Here is a 25,613-nt window from a genome sequence, read left to right on the forward strand (position 1 = left end):
CTTGAGTGAAGCCAAAGAGCACAACAACAGTTGCTAATGGAGAGGAGTGCATTTCTCATTCAAATTATATCTTTATGACTTGTAAGTTGTGCCATGCATGTTCCACCTGCAACAATTCTGAAGTTAGTGGTAGTTGCATAGGAAAGAGCCCTGTTGCTTTGGAGTCATTCAGGCTTCACACAGAACAGATCCTCTCTCTTTTTTTTGGCCAATCCTTTATTTAAAAAAAAAAAGGGAACAAATGCATAGGTGTCAAACAGCTGGGTTAATAAAACACATTTTTGTTACAACAGACAGAGGTTGGCATGAAGCAAAATATTCCAAACAAAAATAACAGTAATGTCAAGAATGTAACTAAACCAAGTAGGAATGGACCAAGAAAGTCCAAAACCAAACTAGGATTAGCATTTAGACTATAATTAACTTTGACCTCAGTCCCAGCCTTTAACCTTGCCCTATGATCCCCAAAGACCTCTCTGGTCATGCAAAATCATCTCAATGGTATCTGGATGTCTGATGACTGTGTATTGAGACGGCGCTACTTAGGATTATGTCTGAAGTTGGAATGGAAATATTCGGTTATATTTATTTTATTGACGCAGAAAATGGCTTGAATTAACACTCAACAAACTCCTAAAAGGCTTTGTTCTAAAACACTGATATTATTATTATTTTAAAACACATGTAAAGCTTAATTTATAGTGCATCACATGACATTAGCCATTTTGGGCGGGAACCCCTTTTGGTGTTAGTATGATGTTATGCTTTAGCTATTGAAAAATAGCCGATCTACAAGCTCATAGCGTGCCCCCGAGTAGCACGCTACAAGCTTGTAGGTCCGCTATTTTTGAAAAATCGAAGAACGACTGACAGAAACATACTGTAGCTTTTTCGACATTTTTAGAATCGTCCTCAGGTCGAAATGGGTTAAAATAACTGACGTTATTAGCTTGTCAATTTATTATTTTCGGTGAGAAACCCATTGTTCTGAATCTACAGTATAAATTTGACTTTTTAAATCACAGTAAAGCGCCGTTTATTACGGCCAACGCATTTGCAACTGCAGTATGTGAGGGTGATTCCTGGCGCCGGTCATCTGAGGTCACACCGTGGCCGTTAGTCAGTGCTCTCCAAAAATCCTTTGCAGCATCTCAGGCACTGTTCGTACACCTTTTCAAAGTCTGCATCGCTTCCCTTCATGGGGACAGATATGAAAAAGAGATGAATTCTAAAGAAATGCTTAAGATATTCAAAAAAATATTCGAATGCCACAAAAACACAATTACATTCATTTAATTACATTAATTATTATTATATATATTTTTTTACTTGTGGTCAACAGGATGAATAACCACCCTTGCAATTAAATCCACTCTGGATACGGCATGGCTCTTAAAGAGGCTATTCAGTCTACCAGATCAGTTTGTCCGGAGGTAATCTCACAAACCACAATTCTGATCAGCGCCAAATTTCACACTGCCAGTTGGATAATTTTAAGTCGTTGCACCCGTCGTAACATAGCATTTTAAGCTTCCTCCGTTCTCCAGCACAGCGATGTAACGGTGAAATTGGGGACCTGCAAAAATATGTGAACATCTTGTGGACTTCATCATGATGACGATGTCTGAACATAAAGTAAACAACTGCCGTTTGTTTATTAACCTAGTGGTATTTAGGCCACGTATGTGTCGGAAATAATTCCCTGTCGGAACGATGACACAGCACCTGTGTGTCAGTGTGTGTGCACCAGCGTGCGCAAGTCTGTTTGTCCAGAGTAAATCGTACAAACCACTGCATGGATCAGTCAACAACAATTTAAAAAAAAACATTTAACGTAAATTTTATAATAGAGGTCAAAGGCAGTGGGATCGGGCTGAAACCTGGCCCAAGTCATACATCATAGATACAGAGGTGGTCATACAGTAGACTGGCCAAATGAGGTCCAAGATCTACGTTGAGGTCAGAGCCATAGAAGAGAGTTGCGTTACGCTTTAATCTCACCACAAAGCGGGGTTCTATGAGCTGTGGTTCTAAACATTGGAACCTTCTCATTGAGATAGAATGAGAACTTCCGCATTCCATTCGTACAATGGGAGTCTATGCTTGTCATGTGACTTTCTCTCTCAATGGGTATGGAGTCTATGGACGTATGGTTGAAGGCACACTGCCATTATACCCCGTCTTGTTATATTGCATGTAGGGCTATATACAGAATCCAGATCAAAATATCCTAGTTTGTCCTTCCCAATCGGTTAGAATTAGGGATGCATGATTATGAAATTATGACCGATATCCGATCTCCGATTAATTGCAGGGTCACTTTCCTGGGGTTTTTATGTGGGTAATATGTGTTTTCAGATATTTCAGTATCCATGTGTCCATGGGCTCCATGATGTCTAAAACTACAGTTTTGCCTTCATTTCCCTCTGCCAGTCCTGAGTTCCTACCACTACTCCCAATTGCCCTGAGTGGACTCTTACTGGATCATCATCATCATTCGTGGTTTAGTTTGTCAGAGTTTGCTCTAAGTTTTAGTTAGAGTTCAGTTTTCCTATTGTTAGTTTAGTGTTGTGATTGTAGTGTGTGAGTTTGTGAACTTTGAGAGACTTTTGTGTACCGTTGTGTATTAGTAATGTCTTTGCTAAAAGGCCATCAAAATATGTACTGTATTTGTTTTGTAATATTTAATTAAACGTTTACTTTTTAATTCTGTTGTCTTGAAAAAACTAAATGTTATGCTTTTGCAATTTAACATTAACATGTCACATTAGCAGCCATTGTTAAAGTGAATCACATTTTAGACTAAGTGAACCTATTACATTTAATTGCCCCAATACAAACAGAATCAGAGAAATACCCGTTACCCGCTTATTAGAAACTGACAGTTGCTGTGGCATATTCTGTGAATCCATACATTGAACGTCAAGCAAACTAGCAAAGCAGTGACGCACCTTCACCTACCCAGAAGTAATGCTCCATTTCCCAACTTGACATCGGCCTCACGCTTGGACTAGGAAAACTTGTGTTTTCCATTTATCCTCCTAACACACAGGCTCCGCGCTCCTTAGCTTGGCTTTCTTGCCATGTTTGTGGCCACTGGTGAGGGACCGCAGCCCAATATTGTTGAGCCTCCCAAGTTCTTACATGACTCCAAAACCACGAGTTGCAGGCCTGTAGTTCTGTTGGCTACCAGAGGCACACAAATACACGCACACGGGAAAACGCTCAAGTTGTTAACACCACGTTAACACCAAATCCAGAGCTATAGCGACATGCTGATAAGATTGACTGCATTCACATAAACGTCTGTGGTCAACCACAACTTCTCCTTCCACCTCAGTCACTAATATTTTTTGTATAAATTCAATCAAAAGAATTCCATATTGCCATTTCCAAAAATCCTAATAAAAAGCCACAGTTATTCAGACATATCATTAGTCCAAGCCGCAGTGATGCAGACAGATTATTAGTCCAATACGGGGCATTATCAAAATGTCATATGAATTATGTAAACCTCACTGCAAAGTCAGTGCAAGCCAAACAGGCAGTTAAAGTGCGCGTTAACATTCCTAAAATTTTAATAACTCTTGTTTTAGTGCACATTAATAATATACTTCCTATCGTCAGACTAACACCAACGCTTACCCAAAGCCAAACGTGTCTTCATTATAATTAATTGCATTTTTATAGCACTCAAAGATTATGGTTTTACCTCTGTTGATTTTCACAATCTTTCAAGAACCCAATTTACGCTTCACAAAATGGCCAAGGACCCCACGTTCGAAGAGTTTGGCAGAACCTCCAAAATGCAGATGGAAGCATTTGAGGTCGAAATAAGCTATATGGGCCACGGAACATGACATGGCAAACTAAATGGGGACCATAAAAAATAAAAAATAAAACAATTTGGCATACCCGGTACATCAATGTCATGTGAATTAAACAATGGTTTGGGGATGATACAATATTTACAAGATGTGTCCAGACAGGAAAGATTAGACCTAAGTATACAGGTCATCTGTTCTGATTACTGGCTGTGAGTGAAGGAGAACACGAGTTGTGTGTGTGAAAAGTGAGGTAGCCATAATTTCCCTGGCATGAAGAATATAGCTCTAGTTTGCTCCAATTTGCTTTTATTGTCTGCGCCTTGCGCCTGGGTATGATCCTCTCTCCCTGTGGGGGGGGGATAGTTTTCCATGAATGCACTTGTTTTCCAAAAACACTGCGTGCACCTGAACCTGATATACGGATAAAACTAACCGAATACTAATTCTGTTCCGTCTGCATTTTGTTAACAGTTATATCTGTCAGAATCTATTAAACTTCAGCTGTAAAACAAGTTCTATATATTACATTAGGTAGATTGTTATACATAACACAATTAAATATGTAAATATAATACACTTTAATTTAAAAGTTCATGCCTGTGATTTCATGGAGGCCGTGAAGGCTTAAGGACATGAGGCCACAGGCGCCTTGATGCCCGTCAGCTCTGTTGCTTCAGTTTTCTCCTCTGCTACCTTCCTGTCAATATGTTATTTTTTTAATAGAAAGAAGAGGAAGCACTGCGTGATCCGTCATTTACGGCCAGCAGGTGCTTGTTGGCGAGGGTTCAATAATAGATAAATAAATTCAAGTTCCTTCCTCTGTGGGCTGACAATCATCCAAGTTCGAAAAGAAGCGGCGAACGCAAAGAAAATCCAAGGCACTCCTCTCAGTTAAGTTTAAAAAGCCTTATTTTCATGGCTCAGCTAGGCAAAACATTTTACGACCTACGCATTTCGGCTATGAAGGGGGGGGGGGGGGGGGGCAGGGATCGAAACGGGAACCTTCCAATTTACTTTATATATAGTATAATGTTTTAATATATCAATAATAAAAACAACTCAACACAAGAACATTCTAAACACTGTAAAATGTATTAGCCTATTTGTGGGGTCACTGTAATATCCTGAGCTCAAAACCTACTCCTACACACTTTCACTTAGAAACTTGAATATGAATGAATGAGTGAGTGAGTGAGTGAGTGAATGAATGAATGATGAATATTTAAAATGTTTTGTAGTTTTAGAAATAGTTTACTTTAAAATTATAATGAAAGGCAATGGAGGATTTTGGTATATCACAACTTCTTCATACTTTCACTTTGAAATAATTTGCAGTTTTCGAACCTCAAGCGCCCAATGCATTGTCAATGGCCATGGCCATTTAAAGGGTAGAAACAGCAAAGAACACAAGTCTATGTCTTTTACAATGGCCTTGTAAACCAGATTGGGGAGTCCAGGGAGCCAGATTGCTCATATGCTGAGTTGCTTATGCCAGGATTCGATCCCACAACCTTGTGGTTCAGAAAGTGCTCTTCCTATTAATACCCGCCAGAATTAATTAATAACTTCGATATTATTCCCCCGTTCAACCCTTATTTTCATAAAGAAGCCAGAAGCGTCTGACTCAACCAAAACTAACCCAAACATGCCATACATCACTCCCCTTCATCACCTCCATCATCAACACCTCGGTAAACTCAGGCTGGGTCCCATCTGCCTTGGCTTCAAGTCAGCCAGAGTAACGCCACTCCTCAAGAAACCAACTCTTGGCCTGGGCCATGGCTCAGTGGTCCAGGCACCTTGGCTGGTAATCCAGTCTGGCAGTGTGCCGCGGGTTCGACTCCCGATACCGACGGCCTTTACGGCATGTCTTCCCTCCATCTCTCTCCCCATTTCCCGTCAGCCTACTGTCTGTCCCTCCATGAAATATATAAAATAAAGGCGAAAGCCACAAAAAAAAGAAACCAACTCTTGACCCCTCAGATTTCAAGAACTACAGACCGGTATCACTCCTTTCCTTTCTTTCCAAAACTCTTGAACGTGTTGTCTCTAACCAGCTCTCTCTCCATCTCTCATAGAACAACCTGCTAGATTCCAGCAGGTTGTTCAAAGTCAGGATTCAAACCAGCCCATTCCACGGAAACTGCACTCCTTGCAGCCACAGAAGCACTACATGCTGCCCAGGCTGCCTCCCACTCTGCAGTCGTGATTCTTCTAGACCTGTCAGCAGCATTTGACACAGTGAACCACCAGCTGCTCCTGGATACCCTAGCTGATCTAGGCATCGCCGGGACGGCACTAAAGTGGTTCTCCTCCTACCCAACCGACCGGACCTACCCCACAGGGATCTGTACTTGGTCCCCTCCTTTTCTCTCTGTGCACTAAATCTCTTGGTGCTGTCATCTCTGCTGAGTCTACTCACAATCTATCTTATCACTGCTATGCCTATGACACTCAACTGTTTCAATCCTTCCCCCCCTCTGCTACTCAGGTGGAAGAGCACATCACTGCATGCCTGGCTGACATCTCACAGTGATGTCTTTTAACCACTTCAAGCTGAACCCAGACAAGACTGAGCTTCTCTTCTTCCCAGCTAAGTCCTGCCCCATGCGGGAAATAACTTTTTCCATAGACAACGCCTTGGTAACCTCAGTCCCAACAGCCAAGCACCTCTGTGTTGTCCTGGACAGTCAGCTCTCGTTCAAAGCACACATGACAGCCGTCACTCGATCCTGTAGGTTTACACTCTATAACATCCGACGAATTAGACCCTTCCTCACCCAGGAGTCAGCCCTGCTCCTTATCCAGACATCAGTCATGTCAAAACCTGACTATTGTAACTCCCTCCTTACTGACCTACCGGCATGCTCACTTAAGCCTCTCCAATTAATCCAAAATGCCCCAGCTTGCTATGGAGTTCGCACGGGTCTGCTGCGATTTAATCCAAAGATCTAAGCTGTGTGATAATATACATTTTGAGTTAAAACCATTAATATCAACCCATGTCCCTGCACTGTAGCAATTAGTAAAGCCTGTCAGTCATTGCAAAGTAACTAAGTGCATTTACTCAAGTACTATACAAGTGCTTATAATTAATTATTTTCCATTTTTGTTACTTCTACTCCACTACAATTACATAATTTGACAGCTTTAGTTTATTCTTACTTTGCAGATTTTTTAAATACAAAACCTCGAACCCGCGGCACACTGCCAGACTGGATTACCAGCAGAGGTGCCTGGACTATTGAGCCATAGCCCAGCTCAAAGTATATTTTGATAATAAAACATTTGTAAATTTCAAGCTCCAAAACTCCCACACCACATGACATACCCCCCGTTAAACAATACTTTCTAGTTTATACTATACTTTGACATACAAGTGTCAAAAATAGCCAATCTACAACCTCACAATGTGTTGCCTTGCGACACAGACATTATTGCTTGTGAAGCAAACAGCCTTTTCCCCTCATTTATTTAACTGACAGTGAGATTATGTATTCAAAATATAATCACCTTAAGCCTTAAGTTCAATGTGTTGAGCCTTAAGTTCAATGTGCTGTGTTCATGTTCACACATGTACTGCCTTTTTTCACAAGGTCAGAAAACGGGCTTGTAAATCTGTCTTATTTAGCAACAATAGCCAAGCCTCATTGGTAAAGGATCAAAAGAATAGAATGTTTAGACAAATGCTTTTTTTTTCGTAATAAGTAATAGGAAAAGGAACACAGATGTTGTGCTGCCAGGTTTGGGTTCATTGCTTCAATATGTGAAAAATTGTGAAAAGCACTGTACTAGGACAGGAAGTCCATGGCCACACAGTTTGAGCTTTTGTGAAATAAGCAGCTTTATTTGTATTCAACATTCATTCCTTTATTTCATACTATGTATTAAAAAAAATCACACTCGTGTGAAGTGAGGGGTGCTCTTATCATCATACATCATCACACACACACTTTTCTGTCCTCACTTTATATCCTCAATTCCGCGGTACACACAGACGCAGAAAGCTGGCTATAGGCCACTATAGGAGTACTGTAGCCTCGGCCGGGAGGCGAACCCAGGTTCCCCACTCCACAGGCACGTACGTTACCAGTCAACTAAAGAGCCATGGCCCAATGGGAGAGTAGCAACGCAGCACGGCAGCACCGTGGGGAAACTCTCCCCTGTCGGGTGAAAAGAAGCAGCTTGGACTCTTAATGCTTAGAAGGAAACATGAGGTCAGTTCGCTGCCCCCCCAGGTTGGCAGAGGAAGTGTAGCGCCCAGGATTACATTCGATAATTGACACTGGGTGAAAAAATGGGTTGTAAAATTGTGGGATAAAAAACATTTTAAAAAAGAAGCCTCGGCCGGGAGGCGAACCCGGGTTCCCCATTCCACAGGCACATATTCATCATTGTTTTATTTGATGTCCTTGCTGTCCTGGTATTTGGCCTTTGTGCCCTAAAAAAACTGAAACCGTCCAAAAGCCAAGTGGCCTTGCACCTAAAATGACAAAACTATAAGGCCTGGACTGAATAAACATTTTGATTGGGCAAGCACAATGAATGACAGCCTCGCTGTCACAACTATTGTCCAACAGCACAATATTTACTTTTGAACTGTTTTTCTTTTAACCTGAAGTCATATTTTTTGGACTCCATTCACCAATAACACTACTCCATTCACCCTCAGCTCAAACATCTGCTCCTCCGTCAAAAACCTTGGCATCACCCTTGACAGTACCTTCAGCCTCAACAAACATAAGCTCTGTAGTAAAAAGCAGCTTTTTGGGCCACAGTTAAACCTCATTTCCCACCCAAACAGCTGGAGATGGCAATCCATGCTTTTATATCCTCTCCGGTATTGACCAGTCCACACTCAGGCACCTGCAGTTGGTACAAAACGCGGCTGCTTCGCCTACTCGTTGGCACAAAAAAGCAAGAGCACACAACTCCAGTTTTAGCTACACTGCACTGGCTCCCTGTCACTTTCAGAATCCCTGCACACCCTGGCCCCTTTATATTTGTCAGAACTTTTGGAGCCCTACACCAAACAAAGGGCACTGAGGTCAGCTAACAAGGAGTAGGGGCGACCGCGCCTTTGCTGCTGCTGATCCTAGGCTTTGGAACTGCCTGCCCTTCTATATTTCTTTTGAATACCTTCTTAAAATTAAAAATGTATTCCTTAACTTTTAGTTTGTGTCTTGATCTGTTGCACTTTTGTTGTTGTTGCACTTGCATACTTTAATTGTTGATGTTTTTTTGTTCTCACCCTGTACAGCTCAATTTTGATTGTTTGACTGTTTAATGTCATCATTTGTCAACTCGGCTGTTGGCTTTGTCCGAGGCTTAAATGTCTTTAAATAAATACTTTTGCTAACGTCTATGGGGAAACCGAATGGGGAATTATTTCCTGGTGCCCTCGTCATTCTGAAAGTGGGCGGGACTGCAATGCTCTATTTTTATTGCTAGTATGGGGATCAAGATTTAAATAAAACTAACCCTATTTTATTGGGTGAAAAAAAAAACAATTTTATCATCAAGTTCCTTGAGGGGGATCCAACGTACAAATGTTTACACTCTCAGAGTGAGAGTTATGGGGATAAAAAGTTTGAGAACTACTGTAGGGATTAAGTGGTTAAGGGTGTGGGAATCCACTATCATCATTATGCTCCTCATAAAAAGGCAAGACTTACATAATATGGGTCTTTGATGATCAACTGTTTCTGGGGGTCATATGAACCAAGGAGTTCAATCTTTGCTCTGCAGTTTTTCACGGAGTTAGCCTTCTTTTTCAGGTCGCTGCACACAGAGAGAAAACAGATTACAAAATTGGAAGGAATGACAACTCCTATACAATATGTGTTTGGGCCCAGACAGAATATAATCCTGTATGTCAGAAAGAATAAAACGGATGGACATTTCAATACGGTGTCCAATATGTAGATAGAAACTGTAATCCTGATCCTCCTGACCACTATTACAATAGCTTGGACATACAATACAATAAATGCATAGGAACAGGCCAGGATATAGAGAAGCTATAGTAGCCTACTATGACAGTTAGCAAACAACGCGAGACATCAATACAGGGGACGTTTAGGACTTTATAAGGCATGATTCCAGTGTCAACAGATGGGTACTTTTCCACTGTAGTGTCTACACATAGATACTTACTTGGATCTGAGAAAAATAACAGGAATCTCCATGATACCGTTACCCCACGATGAAAATCTAATATTTAGTGCTATTTAAGACAAAATCTCAACCTTGGCCTAATTCATAAAAAGCTCAATGGAAGGGTCAAGAATTAAGCACATTTCACTAATTGATAACAATGAGGCAGAGATTGCTAAAGTCATGGACGAGGCCCCATTTTAAGACTGGTCTCTATTTCTCGTTCTGGTCAGCTTAACACATGTGGAGGGGGGAAAAGGGAAGGAAAGGGGGGAAATAACAGCCCCCAAAGAGCAAAGACAAGGCATCCAAGGAACTCAGTAAGCTGCTTACAGATCAGATCCGCTATAGGCATGTGATCTCAAAATGATCCTTAAACGTTCAAAGTAGCAAAAGTCCCTCCCCTTGGAAAGAGCTTAAGGAAGGATATTGCTCATTAAAGGGAGACCTTCACCTACACATTACATATAGGTTTGATGTTTTTCAGTGATTTTCGTGTACAGATGTGTTATTTGAAAGACTGGCACATGTCCACTGTGGGTTATTTTCTAGGTCATTTCTCTGCACTGATGAGGACATAAAACACATACCGACCTCTTCCAAACCAGGCTTATTTTCAGAGCCAACAAAACCGCTGATGTTTCAACGGTCTGAATTATAGAATGGGATACTCACAGACAGACTTCAAGTGTATTTTTTTGGAAGTGTCAAAAAACAAAGTCTAAACCATTTGGACATTCAACTCACATTCACTTCAAGGTTGAATAAATGAGCAGATAATCACAATGACCAAAGTCCAAGTTGGTTAGTTTTGGTTACTCTGAAACTGAGCAGTAAGTCCTTTTGAATGGCAGTCAACTAGGACCATGCAATGCCACAGCATAGGCTAGACGTTTTTCAAACACCATGTCCACATGGAAGTTGTTCTCCCAACTGTGATACACACCCACAGAAACTCAAAACACTGGGACTGAGTCCAAAATACGCATACCTCAAATTGTTCTCGTCCATGCACAGGATGTAGTCAAAGCTGATGAAATCTTCCTTAGTCACCTAGAAGAGTGAGGGAAACAAAACAGAACAATGGTCAACGTTGGCACTTGCTGAGCAGGCATCACACTGTATTAAGCATTATTTATTTCAGGGCATTCAGGCAGGGTCCCCGATATCTGCTGCTTTGATTTTATTTGTTTTTTTAATCGCAAAGGATGAGCATAGTGCTCAGAACGGACATTTAAAAACCATTCTGATCTCATAGAAAACTTGGCAGGGTGCCCAAGATCTCAGAGTGAGAGAGAGGATAAAAGCGGGGGGGGGTTAGACCCTTTACCTGGTTCAGACCTTACGACGTCATAACTAATCCAACCGACAGGTTGCTAGGACGTGTAGTGCATTTTCATTGATATCAACAGAGAGAATATTCAGATTTTTTTTCCAGTTGGCCTCTCCTTCTGCACCATACTCCTTGCTCTTTTGCGCATGATTGTGTTAACAGAGTTATGAAAGGAATCAAAGCAGCACATCTGTGTGGAGGGCTGTTGTGAAACAGCTTCCAACAGGGCTGGCGATGACTCAATGAAACAAGCAGCAACCACAGCCTCTTAAGTAGTTGTTAAGGAGTTTGAATTTAGAGCAGCAGTGTTCAAAGTCCTCCCCACGGGCCAATTGCGGCCCACGGCACAATTTTGACTGGCTCACAGCAAACCTGACAAAAGACCATCGATATTTGATATTGATGAAATAAAATTGTTGAAATACAATGCATTTGTATGTGACTTTAATATGGAGCCAAAAGCACATTATGATAGGTAGGAGATGTAGTTGGCCCTTGGACGATTTCATATTTTCTAATTTGGTCCCCTCAGAAAAAAGTTTGGACACGCCTGATTTAGAGGCATGTTGAAGAGAAGGTTAGGAAAGTATGAGGCTGAGGAGAGAAGAAAGAGGCTAGTGACAGACGGAGTAAACTGTTCTCAATAGCTCTAGCAGCCCCATCTAGATAAAGTCAAGACAAAGCTGATTTGACAGACACCTTGGCCAATTAAGGGAACGCTAGAGAACTGGATGGGTCGCATAATGAGAAGTTTGAGAACCGTTTGCTTTGATTCTAAACGAATAAAAATGTTTGCATTCTGTATTTCCAATTACAGCCTCTGGAATAGAGGGTATGCTGAGTCGTGACATCATCATACCCGGAAGTTATGCGGGAACACCTACGGAGTGGGAAAAAAAAATACTTTCTGGCCTGGACAGACCCTACATCCAAACAGAAAAGTCCTATCTGAGATTGTATTAACCCATTCTGACCTGAGATCAGATTCATACGAGGTTTCCACGGGACACACACTGGTCTGATTAACCCATTCTGACCTGAGATCAGATTCTAAAAATGTCAGTCGTTCTTCGAATTTTTCAAAAATAGCAGACCTACAAGCTCGTATCGCGCCACTCGGTGGCGCGATATGAGCTTGTAGATCTGCTATTTTTCAATAGCTAAAGCATAACATGATGCTAACACCAAAATGGGTGCCCGGTCAGAATGGGTTAAACGATTAAACGATAAACTCACTTTACCACTCGATTTGCCACTCATTTTATGCAAGTGCATTGCGCATACGCTCTATTGTATGGCTGCATTTTACATCACAACACAAAGATCAGATAAACAAATATAAAAATGCATGCATACTCGGCACGCTGTCACAAGTCATTTGTTACACACTGTCTCAGAGACATGGTGGTAATAACTGTACATGTTGATCTCTCTTTTTCAACCTATATCTCTCTCTTTCACTCACACACACGCGCACATGCACAGTTGCACACACACACATTGAAAGCCTTATGTGAACCCTCCCATGAGGCAGACATAGGCCCTGGTTAGATTTCTCAAATGCTTGACTGACAGCTAAGCAGGGAGGCTGTTACTGTGCATGAGGAATGTGTTGGGAGTCCACAGTTCAAGTTGAGAGCAATTTTAATACACAGAAATATATGAAGTTATAAATATAAAACTAGGCAATTTTGTGATTATGTGATTTCTTGGATTCCAACCATTGTGACCTAACCTGCTGGGAAATATAGCATTTCTACAACATTCAGTTCAACTTTAGGCATTTGTGGTGCCCACTTTGAACAGAAGAGAAAATGGCAGTGCTTTCTATAGAGGCCCCTCAATACACAATTCAAAATGTGGGTTGATTGGATGATGTGTTAATGATTTGTGGAAATAGGCCTATCCCAAATAACTTGGAAGATAATAATTAATAATTACAAAATGCTGTTTTGTCAAATGACTCCAGTGATCATGTACCGTATATGCCACATTTTGTGACATCTGGACAATTTTTTCAAAGGGGGGGGGGGGGGGGCTTCTCCCTTAATTGCTTCACATTAGTCCTGCACAATTAATCGAAAAAAGATCAGAGATCTAGATTCAGACACCTATGCAATCTCATTTTGTGAAGAATCGTGCAGCATTAGTTGGCTGTCCAATTAATTTTAGTTACTCCTATGTTTTCGCGAATCGTGATCTCTATTGACCTATAGCTAAGCCGCTCCCCAAACTGCTATGGTCCAATCACAGCTAAGCATAACATGGGTTAACCGTTAGACAAACCTCTCCACCAATAGTTTTCCTATATGATAAAACATTGTTTTAAAACAGAAATGCCACGCACATATTTTTCCAGTGCATATGGCAGGCCTTTGGAAGGTCTGGTTCCAAAAACGAACCAGTATGTAATGTGTAAAATCCATGATGTTTACATTGGAATGAATGAGCCCGGCTGGAAAGTGTCCAAGTGGGAGTGTCTAACGCCAGGGCTCCACTGGGCGCGTTGCGTCTCCGTCGCGTGCGTCAAAAAACGAACCGGTTAAATTTTAATGGTGACGCACGCACGCGGCACGCACGCGGCACGCGTACAGTGGAGCCACCCTTCATTGATTAAAAAGGGAACATTCTGTGACGGTGAATACTACTAAAGTGTCTTAAATTATCCTTCTCAGATTGTATTTTTTGGAGCGGTGCCTACACTCCATTACGCAACTATGCGTGTCCCCATGTATGTATACGTGTCCGTGTCTGTCCAAGCACGGGAAGCTGCAACACAGTAACTCTGTCATCTCTCGACCGTTTCGCATGCGGGAAGGCTCGCCGAAACAGGGCTGGCCCCCTGGGTATGTTCCTGGGGGTCCGGATGTTCCGGGGGCCCCCGGGGACAACCACACGGTAACTCATTTCTCGAAGATTCTTTCTTAAAATAATCAAAGTACAGAGCACAGTACACTACAATAAAGAACAGAGCACTGTACAATAACTATAACAATAAATGTATAGTTGCACCGCTAAGTTCACACAGGTAAGATTTATTTCTGTCTGCTCCATCTTAAGGGTTTCTCTGAACTACTGTAGTGTAGATGGATGTTACTTGCATCTGTGGACCAATCCAGAATTAAGGATTAAAGAACTTTCTTTTTACTATAGCAGTGTGTGTGTGTGTGTGTGTGTGTGTGTGTGTGTGTGTGTGTGTGTGTGTGTGTGTATGCGTGTGTGTGTTATTGAGGTCACGATTATTATTGACTTGGGAAACACTGAGCATTTATTGAACTTTTGTTTTTATTTAATAACGTCATAAATGTCTTTTTAATAGTGTTTTTTCTAGATTTGTATTTCTTTTCAGCTTTTTGCTCCTCGTTATCGTTTGGTCATAGACTACTTTGTATTTGAATTTCAGATGATTAAACAAATTGATCGTATTGCCTTGCGGTGCAGACACCAACTTGTCTGACCAAATTTAAAGCTCTCTATCCATCATCTTGGCTTGACTAGAGCTGCACAATTGTGGGAAAAATTATACTTGTAATAAGATTATCAAATTAACTACGGACGTAAACAACTTCTTGGGTGCTACAGTGCACACGTCACACACACACGCACACACACACACACACACACACACACACACACACACACAGTTTCCTTTAGTTACTGTACTGCCTCCATACGCAATTACGCATGCACAAACACACACTGTAAAGGACCAATTTTTATGGCTTGCAAGTAAATACCCCTTTATTTTTTTGTTTTCCTTCCTTGTTCACTCCTCAGATGAGGCTGATTTGAAGTCACGATGAATGTGAAGTTGTAATTTCACATCCATTAACTCTAACATCCAGCCAGAGGTGTCTGATAAGCGCCAAATTGCTCCACATAATCTATTATGAAGTGCATTGTAGTGTGCTTGCGTCATAAAGCATCTAAATTTTGTTTTTGTGGGACCAGCACAGTCTCCAAATGGTCTGCTCTTTGGCTGGCCTGTCTGCATACTGGCAGCAGTAAAAGTTCAGCAAAGTTCAGAAAACACACAAGTCGGGGGAGACTAAAAGAGAGGCTGACCTAATGAAAGAATAGCCCTCCATATTCTTCCATTGCCCTCTTTCTCTGTCCATCATGTCAAAGTTCATTGTGAGGATTGTGGATTTGCCTGGCTTCGGGCCAAGGGTTGAGCCTCCCCATCCCTACTTTGAAGAGATTAGTTTAGTGCCTGACTGACTGGGCTTGCACAGAGATAAATGAATGAGACTGCAGATCCACTGCACTGGGTGAGACTCCTCCATATTTCTGGTGACGTGGTGAGAGAGCAAGCATATTTGGCTATAAAACACTCTGGCTTTTCCTATTATGTAGACAGGATGACAAACTGTTTTTCGCAGAAGCTTCTTGGTGTGAATGGGGCTTGGCTATAAAAATCTGTTATCTACAGCAAACACCATTCTACAAATTAGTCTTTAAGGATTTGAAAGCAAATGCAAATCTTGAACACAGATTTCATATCTCTGAAACAAAATCACAGGTCAGTAGATAAACACTGTAATTTCATATTCCTATTGGTATAAATAATATTAAAATACTTTGAGGGGCACTCCTATGCCCAGCTTTGTGTGTTTGTGAGTACCAAATTTTAGATGATATGATTGGCTGAGCACAGAATGTGCCCAGCTTTGTGTGTTGGATTATGCCCGTCTTTGTGTTGTGTGTAACAAATTTGAGATGATCTATGACGATGTATGACGATAAGAGCACCCCGGCCCTCACTTCATACAAGTGTGATCATTTTGATATAATAGATAAGTATTATGCATTTATGATGTGGATAGGATATGCCCAGTTCAGTAGCTAGCTACCCTTTTAACAACATGACATTCTGTATACCCTGCCCATACTAGAGAAACATATGTCAAGAAAGAGGACCCCCGGGACAACCGGCTGTACCTGTTGAGCCCTGTGGTTGGTCTCAATGCCATGTTCCCTTAGGCAGGCCAAACCACGAGCATCCGGCGAACTGCCTGTATTCCAGTCAGATGTAGCAGCACTGTCTATCACCCACTGCAATAACAGAAAACACAGAGGGGGGAAAGGCTAGCTGCTGCTAAAACAGGTGGTTGACTTGGGTGGGCGTACCTGCTTGGCCACGTGCCTCATGGGCACATCATGGCTCTTCATGCAGGCTTGGCCACGGTGGTCTGGAGGGTTGCCTATCTCATAGGTGGAGGTGGCAGCACTGTCTATCCTCCACTAGACAGAGTAGTAGAGGATCCATTTATCGCACGCACGCACGCAGTTGTACACACACAACAATACATAATCCCACTCCACAGCATACTATGAGATGGGCTCTTGAGAACAGATTTATTAGTAGGGCTGTCACGATTATGACATTTTAGTTGACAATTAATTGTCGCTCAAATAATAAACGATTTAATTTTATTGTTGAACATTTGAACATTATAAATAAAAATTACATTTCTGTTTGTCAAATTGTTTACGACGCCTAAAAGCTAAATAACGTAATTATTTAATAACTTTATACTCACTTTATATGAATAGTGCGAATAGCTGATCTAAAAGCTCAAACATAATCATCTCGTGGCACATTTTGAGCTTGCTATTGTCCTCTATTTTGATTATGTTTATGCATCAAATAATTGCGATTAGGCAATTATGTAATAATTGTGACAGGCCCATTTATTAGTGACACAAACACTTGAATTTATCCAACACTTGCTGGGCATTCATTTAAATCATACCATATGCACTCAATTATTATTTTTTTACTTTGCAACCAGCAGCTAGCTACACTTTTACACAATACAACCAACTTTCTGCAGTCTCACACTCATGCACTGTAGTTATTAACTACATAAAATATAAAGGAATTAGCTATGTGATGTTTAAAAGAAAGAAATGCTACAGAATTGTATTCCTTTAAATAAGTTTGTAATCAAGTATCAACTAACCCCCAGGGTTCAATCAAGTTGATCTTAAGTCACATTATAGTCTGTATCTTGGTAAGGTAAAGTATCATGCAATTTAATGCAGTTAGTTCAATATAGTTTCTTAATCTGTGATGTCTCTAGAAATTACCTTGGTTCAGCATTGCTGTTTAAAAAGATATAAAAGATGTTTTAAGCTGCCAAATCTCTGCTGATCATTAATGGAATGCTTTTGAAATAGTTGTAGGACTAGGACAGCATGACACCTCATCTGCACAGGCAAGGAGCGAGCCTTACGATAACGATACCGCGCAAAGAACTGTTCTGATATGGAGTGTCGGCCATCAAATAACCAATAAATACTTGTGTGTACATCTCTCAACCAATAAAAGTGTTTGGGGCCGCGAAACCTCGTTCAAATAAGAGACTCTGCGAGCGAAAATAGGAGGGATGGACGACAGCGCTGCACGGCGCGTTGTCGCTCGCAGTACATCAGGACAGTCTCATTGAAAAAAAACATGTATTTTAATTAGATTTCCTCATTGGCATCACTGGCAGTGCAGATGGGGTGTGACTGGGTGGGTACAATAAATAAATACCCTGTACAACTGAATTGAACAGAAGTTTTATTTAAGTTTTATTACAATCATAGCAAAATAAATAAATAATATTTTGTAAAACACACTGACGACTAACAATATTGGCCTCTATTGTAGAGTTATCCCGTCCGATTGGTCTTAATGATCATACCTTATCCTCCACACCAGCATCTGCTACCATCTTTCTGAAGACTGCTTCTGCAATGGGGGATCTGCAGATATTCCCTGTTCCAAACAAACCAAGAAACAATTTCATGAACATGGGAACATTTCAATCTAATGTATAATTGTTTTAAGTACATGTTTGTGACCTTGACCAGACCTTGTGCTGTTCAATCATAAATATTGACGAGCTATATGCATTTGTCTAAATGATACATGAAAAAATCAGACCCGTCTGAACTGAGTGGTGCTGTTGGGGTGCCGGAATATTGGTTGTCGGACTATTGGCTGTCGGACTATGTAGTCTGTACTGTACTGCCTCTCATCATGCACCTGTGCATGTGCTACACCGCAGTCTGTACGGCACTGTGCTCTATGCTGGTGTTACACTAAAAACTACTGGTGTTACACTAAAAACTCAACTTCCCATCAGGCACCTGTGCACAACAATTTACAATTTACAATTTAGGCATTTAGCAGACGCTCTTAATCCAGAGCGACTTACATTAAGCAAGAACAAAAAAGCATGGGAATACATCACATAAAAACATTTATCATGAAACATGCGTAAGCTAAGAAAGTAGCCACTTTGTCGCCACTTTGTCACCTGTTGGTACTCTAAACGTACATACAAAAAGGGACACACATTGCTGATCCTTGGAGTGGCTGCACCACTCAAAAAGCGATTAGTTTTGGAAAAAATAAAACACCCCAAACTTTGGATCTCTGGACACGTTTTTTGGAGCCTTGACCAATCGGCCAACTTCACATGTGTTCTTTTCTTACATATTACAGAAACATCTGCCTGGAAGAATAAGGAATCATTGATTGATTGAATACTTCAAAGGTTTGCATAAAAAGGCACAAGAAAGTACAGTTCAGTCTGCTAAGAGGATTTAAACCCAAGAAAGCCTATTGGCTTGTTTCCATTGGGGTCCTTCATTCATACTCAATTAATTGAAACATTTAACGACATACAAATATACAGTACTATGCAATGATATTATGTTCAGTAAAAAGTTCTGGGGGAGCTTTGACTTTTTACTGGGGCCAGTTTCAAATTGCAGGCAGCAACGCCAACATGTAGGCCTATGTGATCTTTTGAGAGTGGTTTTGAAGGAGTTGGTTGATTGAACATTTTATTAACAGATTGTAGAATGGGTACAGTTCAACGAAGGTACAGGTCAATACAACGAGTAAGACGCGCGAACGAGTGGACCTGGCCCCTTTTGTGCCCATATATGGAGCTGAGTGATTGCTGATGCAACACACTCCATATTTGGATAGCGGGACAGACACACGGACAGACAGACAGACACACACACAGACATGATCTGCTAGGTCTCATAGTAAGTGCTCACTGCGTTCGCAAAAACTGCTAAGAGAAACCAGAAAAAGTACCAAGACTTGTTTACATCAGGGTCCTCCATTTTCAATTCATCAAAACATTTAAAGACATACAAATATACACGTCTATGCAACAAACGAAATCATAAGGTATACACATGAGTCAGATAGGGAGACTGACTGAATCTAGTATGAGAAGATATTGTGGATGATGGATCCATTCCAGCATGAATATTCATCGAATCTACAGTAATACTGTATATAGGTGCGATGAGGCCGGTCGCCTAATTAAGGTGTTTCCCGGTGGCCAAGGCAATAACCATGACGTTGGTTATGTAACTTATGTAACACGCATCAGTTATTCCACGGTGTATTTTGTCGATTGAGTCACCAACATCTATTTTTTTTAAGCTTGTTGTTAATTTATTACTCTATATATATATATATATTTTTTTTTAAATATATATATATATATACCATATAAACAAATTAATGTAATGCCTGAGATGAGAAATTATGTTTTTCTGCTAGTCATTTATTTTCAAGGGGGGGAAAGTCCAATTCGTAGGCTACCGGTTTCGTGGAATGACATTATGCGCATATCTCCGTTTTGTAACAATACAATTATGGATCCTTCTCGTCGTCACTTTCAGAACTGGTGGAAAATACAGCTGTAATAAGTAGTTTCTAAACCGTTTACAATCTACACAGCAACATAACGCACTGTCATTAATTTAAAAAGGCTATGCGTCACACAAACACAAAGCAGTTTGAACGTGTCAGTGTGTCATGATGACACACTGACACATTCAAACTTGCTTTGTGTTTATACTTCAGTAAACCTGTGTGGGTTTAAAAAGACATTTCTTACCCAAGCACACAAACGAAACTGACTTGGTACTGCCGGCTGCCATGTTGCTTTGAAGGGTCCTGTGTCATGTTCCTTGGATGGCCAATATATGCCTGATCAAAAATAATTTCCCCACGCTGAGCGAGGTTTCATAAATAATATCAATCTAAATTGCTATATAAAAGCAACAAATGGCCCGATATTAATAACATAATTATTTGATTTGGTAACATATTCTAACTCGATTTCATTCAAATGCATAAAGTGCATGAAGTCACCTGAATGTATGTCATATAGACACGTAGGACCCGCTTGGCCTGGATTTGCATTTTGCTTTCAAATGGAAGTACCGGTAATTACATTCAGAACTATTATCGATTGAGTCACCAAAATATATTTTTAAAAGCTTGTTGTAATAACGGGGTTGATTAAACCCTGTTAATATATTACTCTATAGGCCTATATTGAAGTATTTATTAACAGTTTGCAGAATGGGTATATTTCACATGAAAGCACAACTCAATACAAAGACTGTCTGTGTGGACGAAAGCATAACAGTTGTTCACAAGTTACAACAGCTGGGTCCACCATTTTCAATTAATCAGAGCCAATAACAATAACCATGACGTTGATGATGCAACACTTACTTACTGTACATCACCTACGGTTATATGAGTCATTCCACTGTGTATTTTATCGATGACTTCCGCGCACCCGGTAGCTATAATTTGGAGCATGTGCGTGCGATGATGACGAGGCATACAAGTACAATTTATTTTTTATATCAATGCATTGCTGTGTTTTAAAATGAGGGAGTGACATGACTACATCTGAAATGACAGCAGGCCGGAAATAGCGGCAGAATCAATGACAAACAAAGCATGGCAGGTTAAGTTGTGATAATATGGTAGCCTACAATTAAAGTATGTCTTCTCCTAGCTCTGGACTGGTCCATAGCCCTAATGCCCTTTTCTTAGGCATTAGAGCTACAGTATGGACCAGAGCTAGCCTTCTCCTGGGGTTTAATGCATCTGCGCTTGCTTGGTCCCAGATTGAATAAACAAGTCCTGTCTATGAGAAACACTAGATCTATAGGCTAACATGCAGATATATCCTATATGTAATTACTTTAATTGTGATTAACTTTTTGTCACCAGGACACAAAGGGCAGCCAATATGTAAATCCACACATTCACAGATCCATATTTGAATATTGTATGCTGCTGCACATGCATCACTTTTCCCTTGTACTTGTACACCCGCAGTGTTGCCTCAAGAAGTCCCTGAGAATCATAGCCAGCACAAGCAGACTGAAGAACAGTTTTCTCCCCCAGGTAAGAATGCTAAACAAGCCTAAATAAACAATGAACATTTCTGTGGTATTACGGCCTTGTATGCTGACCTGAGTTCTTTTAAACCTTTTAGAATGTTTCACAATGCATGTACTCAATGAGACAATGACAGACATTGATTCAAACATCTTGAATCTTGAATCAATGAATCTTGAAAAGGCCAGAATGTTGTTTATTAAAATGTATCTAGCCTCGGGGAACACATGGTGGCAAGCCAGCCAGCAAAATCAGCACAAGCTTATAACCCTACCCTATTTATGTCATTTTCATCCTCTCCCATCTTCTACCAGTTTGGTCATTGCCAAGAGCATGTGCACAGAGGTGAATAAATATGAACAGGTGTCACAGTGACATTATTGTGTTCATTGGAACACCCATCCGGATGCCCCTTCCTTCAGATTTCTGAATACAATAGCATAGCTGAAGTACTTTTTACCTTAGTCATGCTATGACTGAGAAAATCCTGTCAATAAGTGGTTTACAGATTACTACAACAGGGAAAATGTAATCTGTACTTAGTTATTATTCCAGCATGTGCAGCTGATAGATCCAAATCCAAGAATATTGGAAGAACAAGCACTGTTGCAGTAAGGATGTGTGCCTTATTTATGTGGTATGCGCTCTTACCAGGTGATTCATCAGGCAGCCCATGGAGAGAGCATTCTCAAGCTAAAGCAGATCCTTGTAAAACCGTTCTTAATATTACAAAAATATATTTTAAAAATGTCAGCGTTATTGGTGACTATACCCATCTCAGTATTTTAACACCAGATGACCACTATTAAAAGGAGTCTGATGTGAATTTCTTAGAGCAAAACAATAGTATGGAATAATAGCCTAAAATTAGCCTATTAAATAGTGTATAGTATTTAGGGTTATAACAAAATACATACATAAATGGATGCACCTGGGACGTATCCTCAGTGATGTATCCCAAGGTCATCGGGGTTTCGGGTCTCCCAACATCATACCCCTCACTCAGGTGACCCAGCCAGGGTGATCAAAGTCCTGACTTACTTCCCAGTAGCTACCCTCGATAAGTCCCATTAGGGAAAAACCAGGGCCACACAATCCGTTCCTCCTGAACTACTCTGCCGGGACTGGGACGTACCATTCTGGCACATGGAAGGACTAGGCTCTGTGGGTTGACTCCTGTCCGGGCCCCTCCTATGTCTCACCAGGTCCACTCCTGCTCTCACCAGGTCAGGCCCTGTTCGTTGCACCAGACTCCCAGCACCAGGCACTTTATTCAAGAATGGTGGATTCTCGAGCCGCAACGGTTCTGCAGGCTCCACCTTGCCCTTGGTGGTGCCGCAGGCTCCGCTTGAGGATTGAATGGCCCTCCTAAAGAAGGAGGTTAAAAGAAGGCTGTATGGCCGAAACACGTTGGCGTTTTCAATGTTTGTAGCCCGTATTTAGACACTTTACTTACAAATACACCTTGATTTGTATGCCATTGTGGCATTTTTCCCCTCTCTCTCTCTGAATATTATTCCCTTTCATGAGCACCGGTAGTTTGAGGGATACCTCCTGTAATTATTTTTTTATGTATAGTATTTGTTTAGGCCCTAAACAAATACTCTCCTGTCAAATACTCTCTTAAAATTTCAGAACACTTTCTTTGAGTTTCAGCACACTCTATCTTCACGGATTTGAAGTACAGTTGATTAGCTATTACACTGCATGTGGCTTTCATTGGTTTGATAAAGATCTGTATAAATTTGCCTGCTCCACCTCCTGACGATGATCCAAGGGAATACTGGCTGACATTTAATGTCCTAATTTAATTCCCACTGGTCTCATCAAACTTCTGTTTGTTTACTCATAACTGAGTTTGATTGTTTTTAGATAATCCCTCTTCATTAATCATGTTAGCATTTTCTAAATCATTCCATTCCTGTTTATTTACTGTCATCATCTGGCCAATGTGTAACCTTTACTGAACTCAATGCTCCAACATGAGGATATTCTCAGGAGGGCTCAAATTTACATCTTTGTGAAGAGGGATTTATCATTTGCCACTTGTCTGGTCTGATCTACTGATTTCAGATGTACTTTATGACTCTCTCATTCAACTCAAAATAAAACACATGTTAACTTACTATCTTTTATTCTTTAATATTTGCTTTCTGTTCATCTCATTAACTGGCAATGTCGTAATTATTTGAAATAGGCTATACTCAAACTTTAAGATGGCTGCTTGAAAAATTACATTACAGCGCTCCCTTCAAGCACTGGCATTATTTTTGTTCATTTGTGTAAATGTCTTTGGAATATGGTTTTCATTTGATTTCGTTCAATGGTTAATTATTTGCAGATCTTCTTTATTCAGCATAGAGGATCATTTATTTCACTTTGATTGGACAATGCAACTACAACTGGACATACAGTATGTCTTTGTCAAAAGCAAAGGAAGTGTCTCAGGGGTAGTGTGGCAGGTAGTAGAACTAGAACAGCCAGATGGCAACCGCGAGGTTCCCAAACTTCCCAGTTCCATCCCGGGCTCCCCCAGTGTTAGTGTCAAAGTGTCCTTGAGCAAGATGCTGAACCCCGAATTGCTCCCGATGTGCAGGTTGGTGCCTTGCAAGGTTTCCTCTGCCATCAGTGTGTGAATGGGTGAATGGGTGAATGTAATTACGCACAATCTATGTAAAGCACTTTGGATAAAAGCGCTATATAAATGGACCATTTACCATTTGATTGATGTTTCAAAAGTCTTCCCTTTGTACACTCAAACATGATTAAATGTTGACCAATTTGATGCATTCTTTTTGTCTATTTCTAGTGAACATAGATTTATTTTTACAGTAAGACATCATATACCAGACATGATCATTTGCTTAGCACCTTCTGTTTTACTTTAATCCAAGCATGCAAGCTAGCGCCACATATTTCTTGCTGCTTGATGGATGAGCATCACATTGTAACTTTTTTGCCAAATCAAATGAACACTCATCCAAGATATTTTAAATTTAAGCAGATTTGATCTTGTGACTTAAAGCAAACAAAATTTGTGGCAGAATAAAATGCATTTAAAAAGTAATGTGCGAAGAAAAAAAGACAGCAGCATTAACGTCCCACATGCACACATTTGTTTTCTGTAATACAGTAAGATGACTAGATGAGTTTGTCTTAATTGACACTGTCTGAGACTAATTGAGTGGTAAATGACCTCATAGTCTCAGCAATTAGTACTGTATGCATAATCATAATTATTAGTTACATAATATTCATAATAACATTCATAGCCGCCGATAACCACAAGCAAAGGATGCTTGTAGCAATTACATCTCATAATTTGCAAGCCATTCTTAATTGAGTCAGCCAGTCTTTTAAACATCTCAATGAGCGATGCTAATTATTGTGAATGACTCACTAAAATCTACAATTAAGCGATGATGCAAACAGTGTCACATTAAGAAGCAGAATATATTTTTTCCTAGAACCAGGTTAAAATATGAATTGCAAACAGGGGTGCGTTGGGGCTCTGGAGATTCATTTAACCAACTGGTCTCAGTGCTCATGTGTACCCCTGCCACAACATACGCACACGCACTCCTCTTTACCCATACCTTTTCCTCTATTGTTTTTTCTTCTAATAATAATCACAAATAAGTCTCAACTAGTCTATTTTATGAATTGCATGTGCTACATGAATGCCAATGTGCTAACTTGTTAAAGTCATAATGTGGGACCTTCAATTAAACATTATTTTTAAAGCAATTTTTCACTGGCATATTTTTCACAAACATGTCATATGTGTTGTGTGACTTCAAGTTGTCAGTTTCTGCCAGTGTCTGCCCCATTCCTGCCAAAATGGTCCAGGCACTCACAGGTGCTTCAGAAATGGAATTGTATTTTTTCTTTCATTTGAATTTTTTAATTTTTCCTGAAATGTATTACTGTAGAAGCCAGCAGCAAATACAAGCTATAAACATGTGGCAATTAATGATCACAAAGTTGCACAGTATGCAAAAGAGAAGGCATGCTGGATAGTGATGTTGGGAGTATGTTTGTTTATATGCATGTCCTTCCATGCCTCTTA

General features: G+C 40.5%; 1 protein-coding gene across 2 annotated transcripts; it reads right to left on the reverse strand.

Annotated features, from left to right (window-relative positions):
- Positions 1-224: 224 nt before the first annotated feature.
- Positions 225-20,292, reverse strand: acp1 (acid phosphatase 1). Of its 2 annotated transcripts, none has more exons than XM_080790504.1 (6): positions 20,238-20,292; positions 18,009-18,082; positions 16,447-16,560; positions 10,975-11,036; positions 9,503-9,608; positions 225-1,194 (listed from the first exon to the last, which is right to left on the reverse strand). In XM_080790504.1, exons 1-6 carry the CDS (start codon positions 20,278-20,280, stop codon positions 1,117-1,119), a joined length of 477 nt encoding a protein of 158 aa, XP_080646630.1. In that variant the 5' UTR covers positions 20,281-20,292; the 3' UTR covers positions 225-1,116. The 2 variants fall into 2 exon arrangements, with proteins under 2 accessions (XP_080646630.1, XP_080646629.1); XM_080790503.1 differs by lacking the exon at positions 16,447-16,560 and adding an exon at positions 16,258-16,371 and having other exon boundaries at positions 20,238-20,286.
- Between the last annotated feature and the right edge of the window lie 5,321 nt (positions 20,293-25,613).

Source organism: Protomyctophum bolini (genome assembly GCF_963924005.1).
Source record: "Protomyctophum bolini genome assembly, chromosome: 19".
NCBI lineage: Eukaryota > Metazoa > Chordata > Actinopteri > Myctophiformes > Myctophidae > Protomyctophum > Protomyctophum bolini.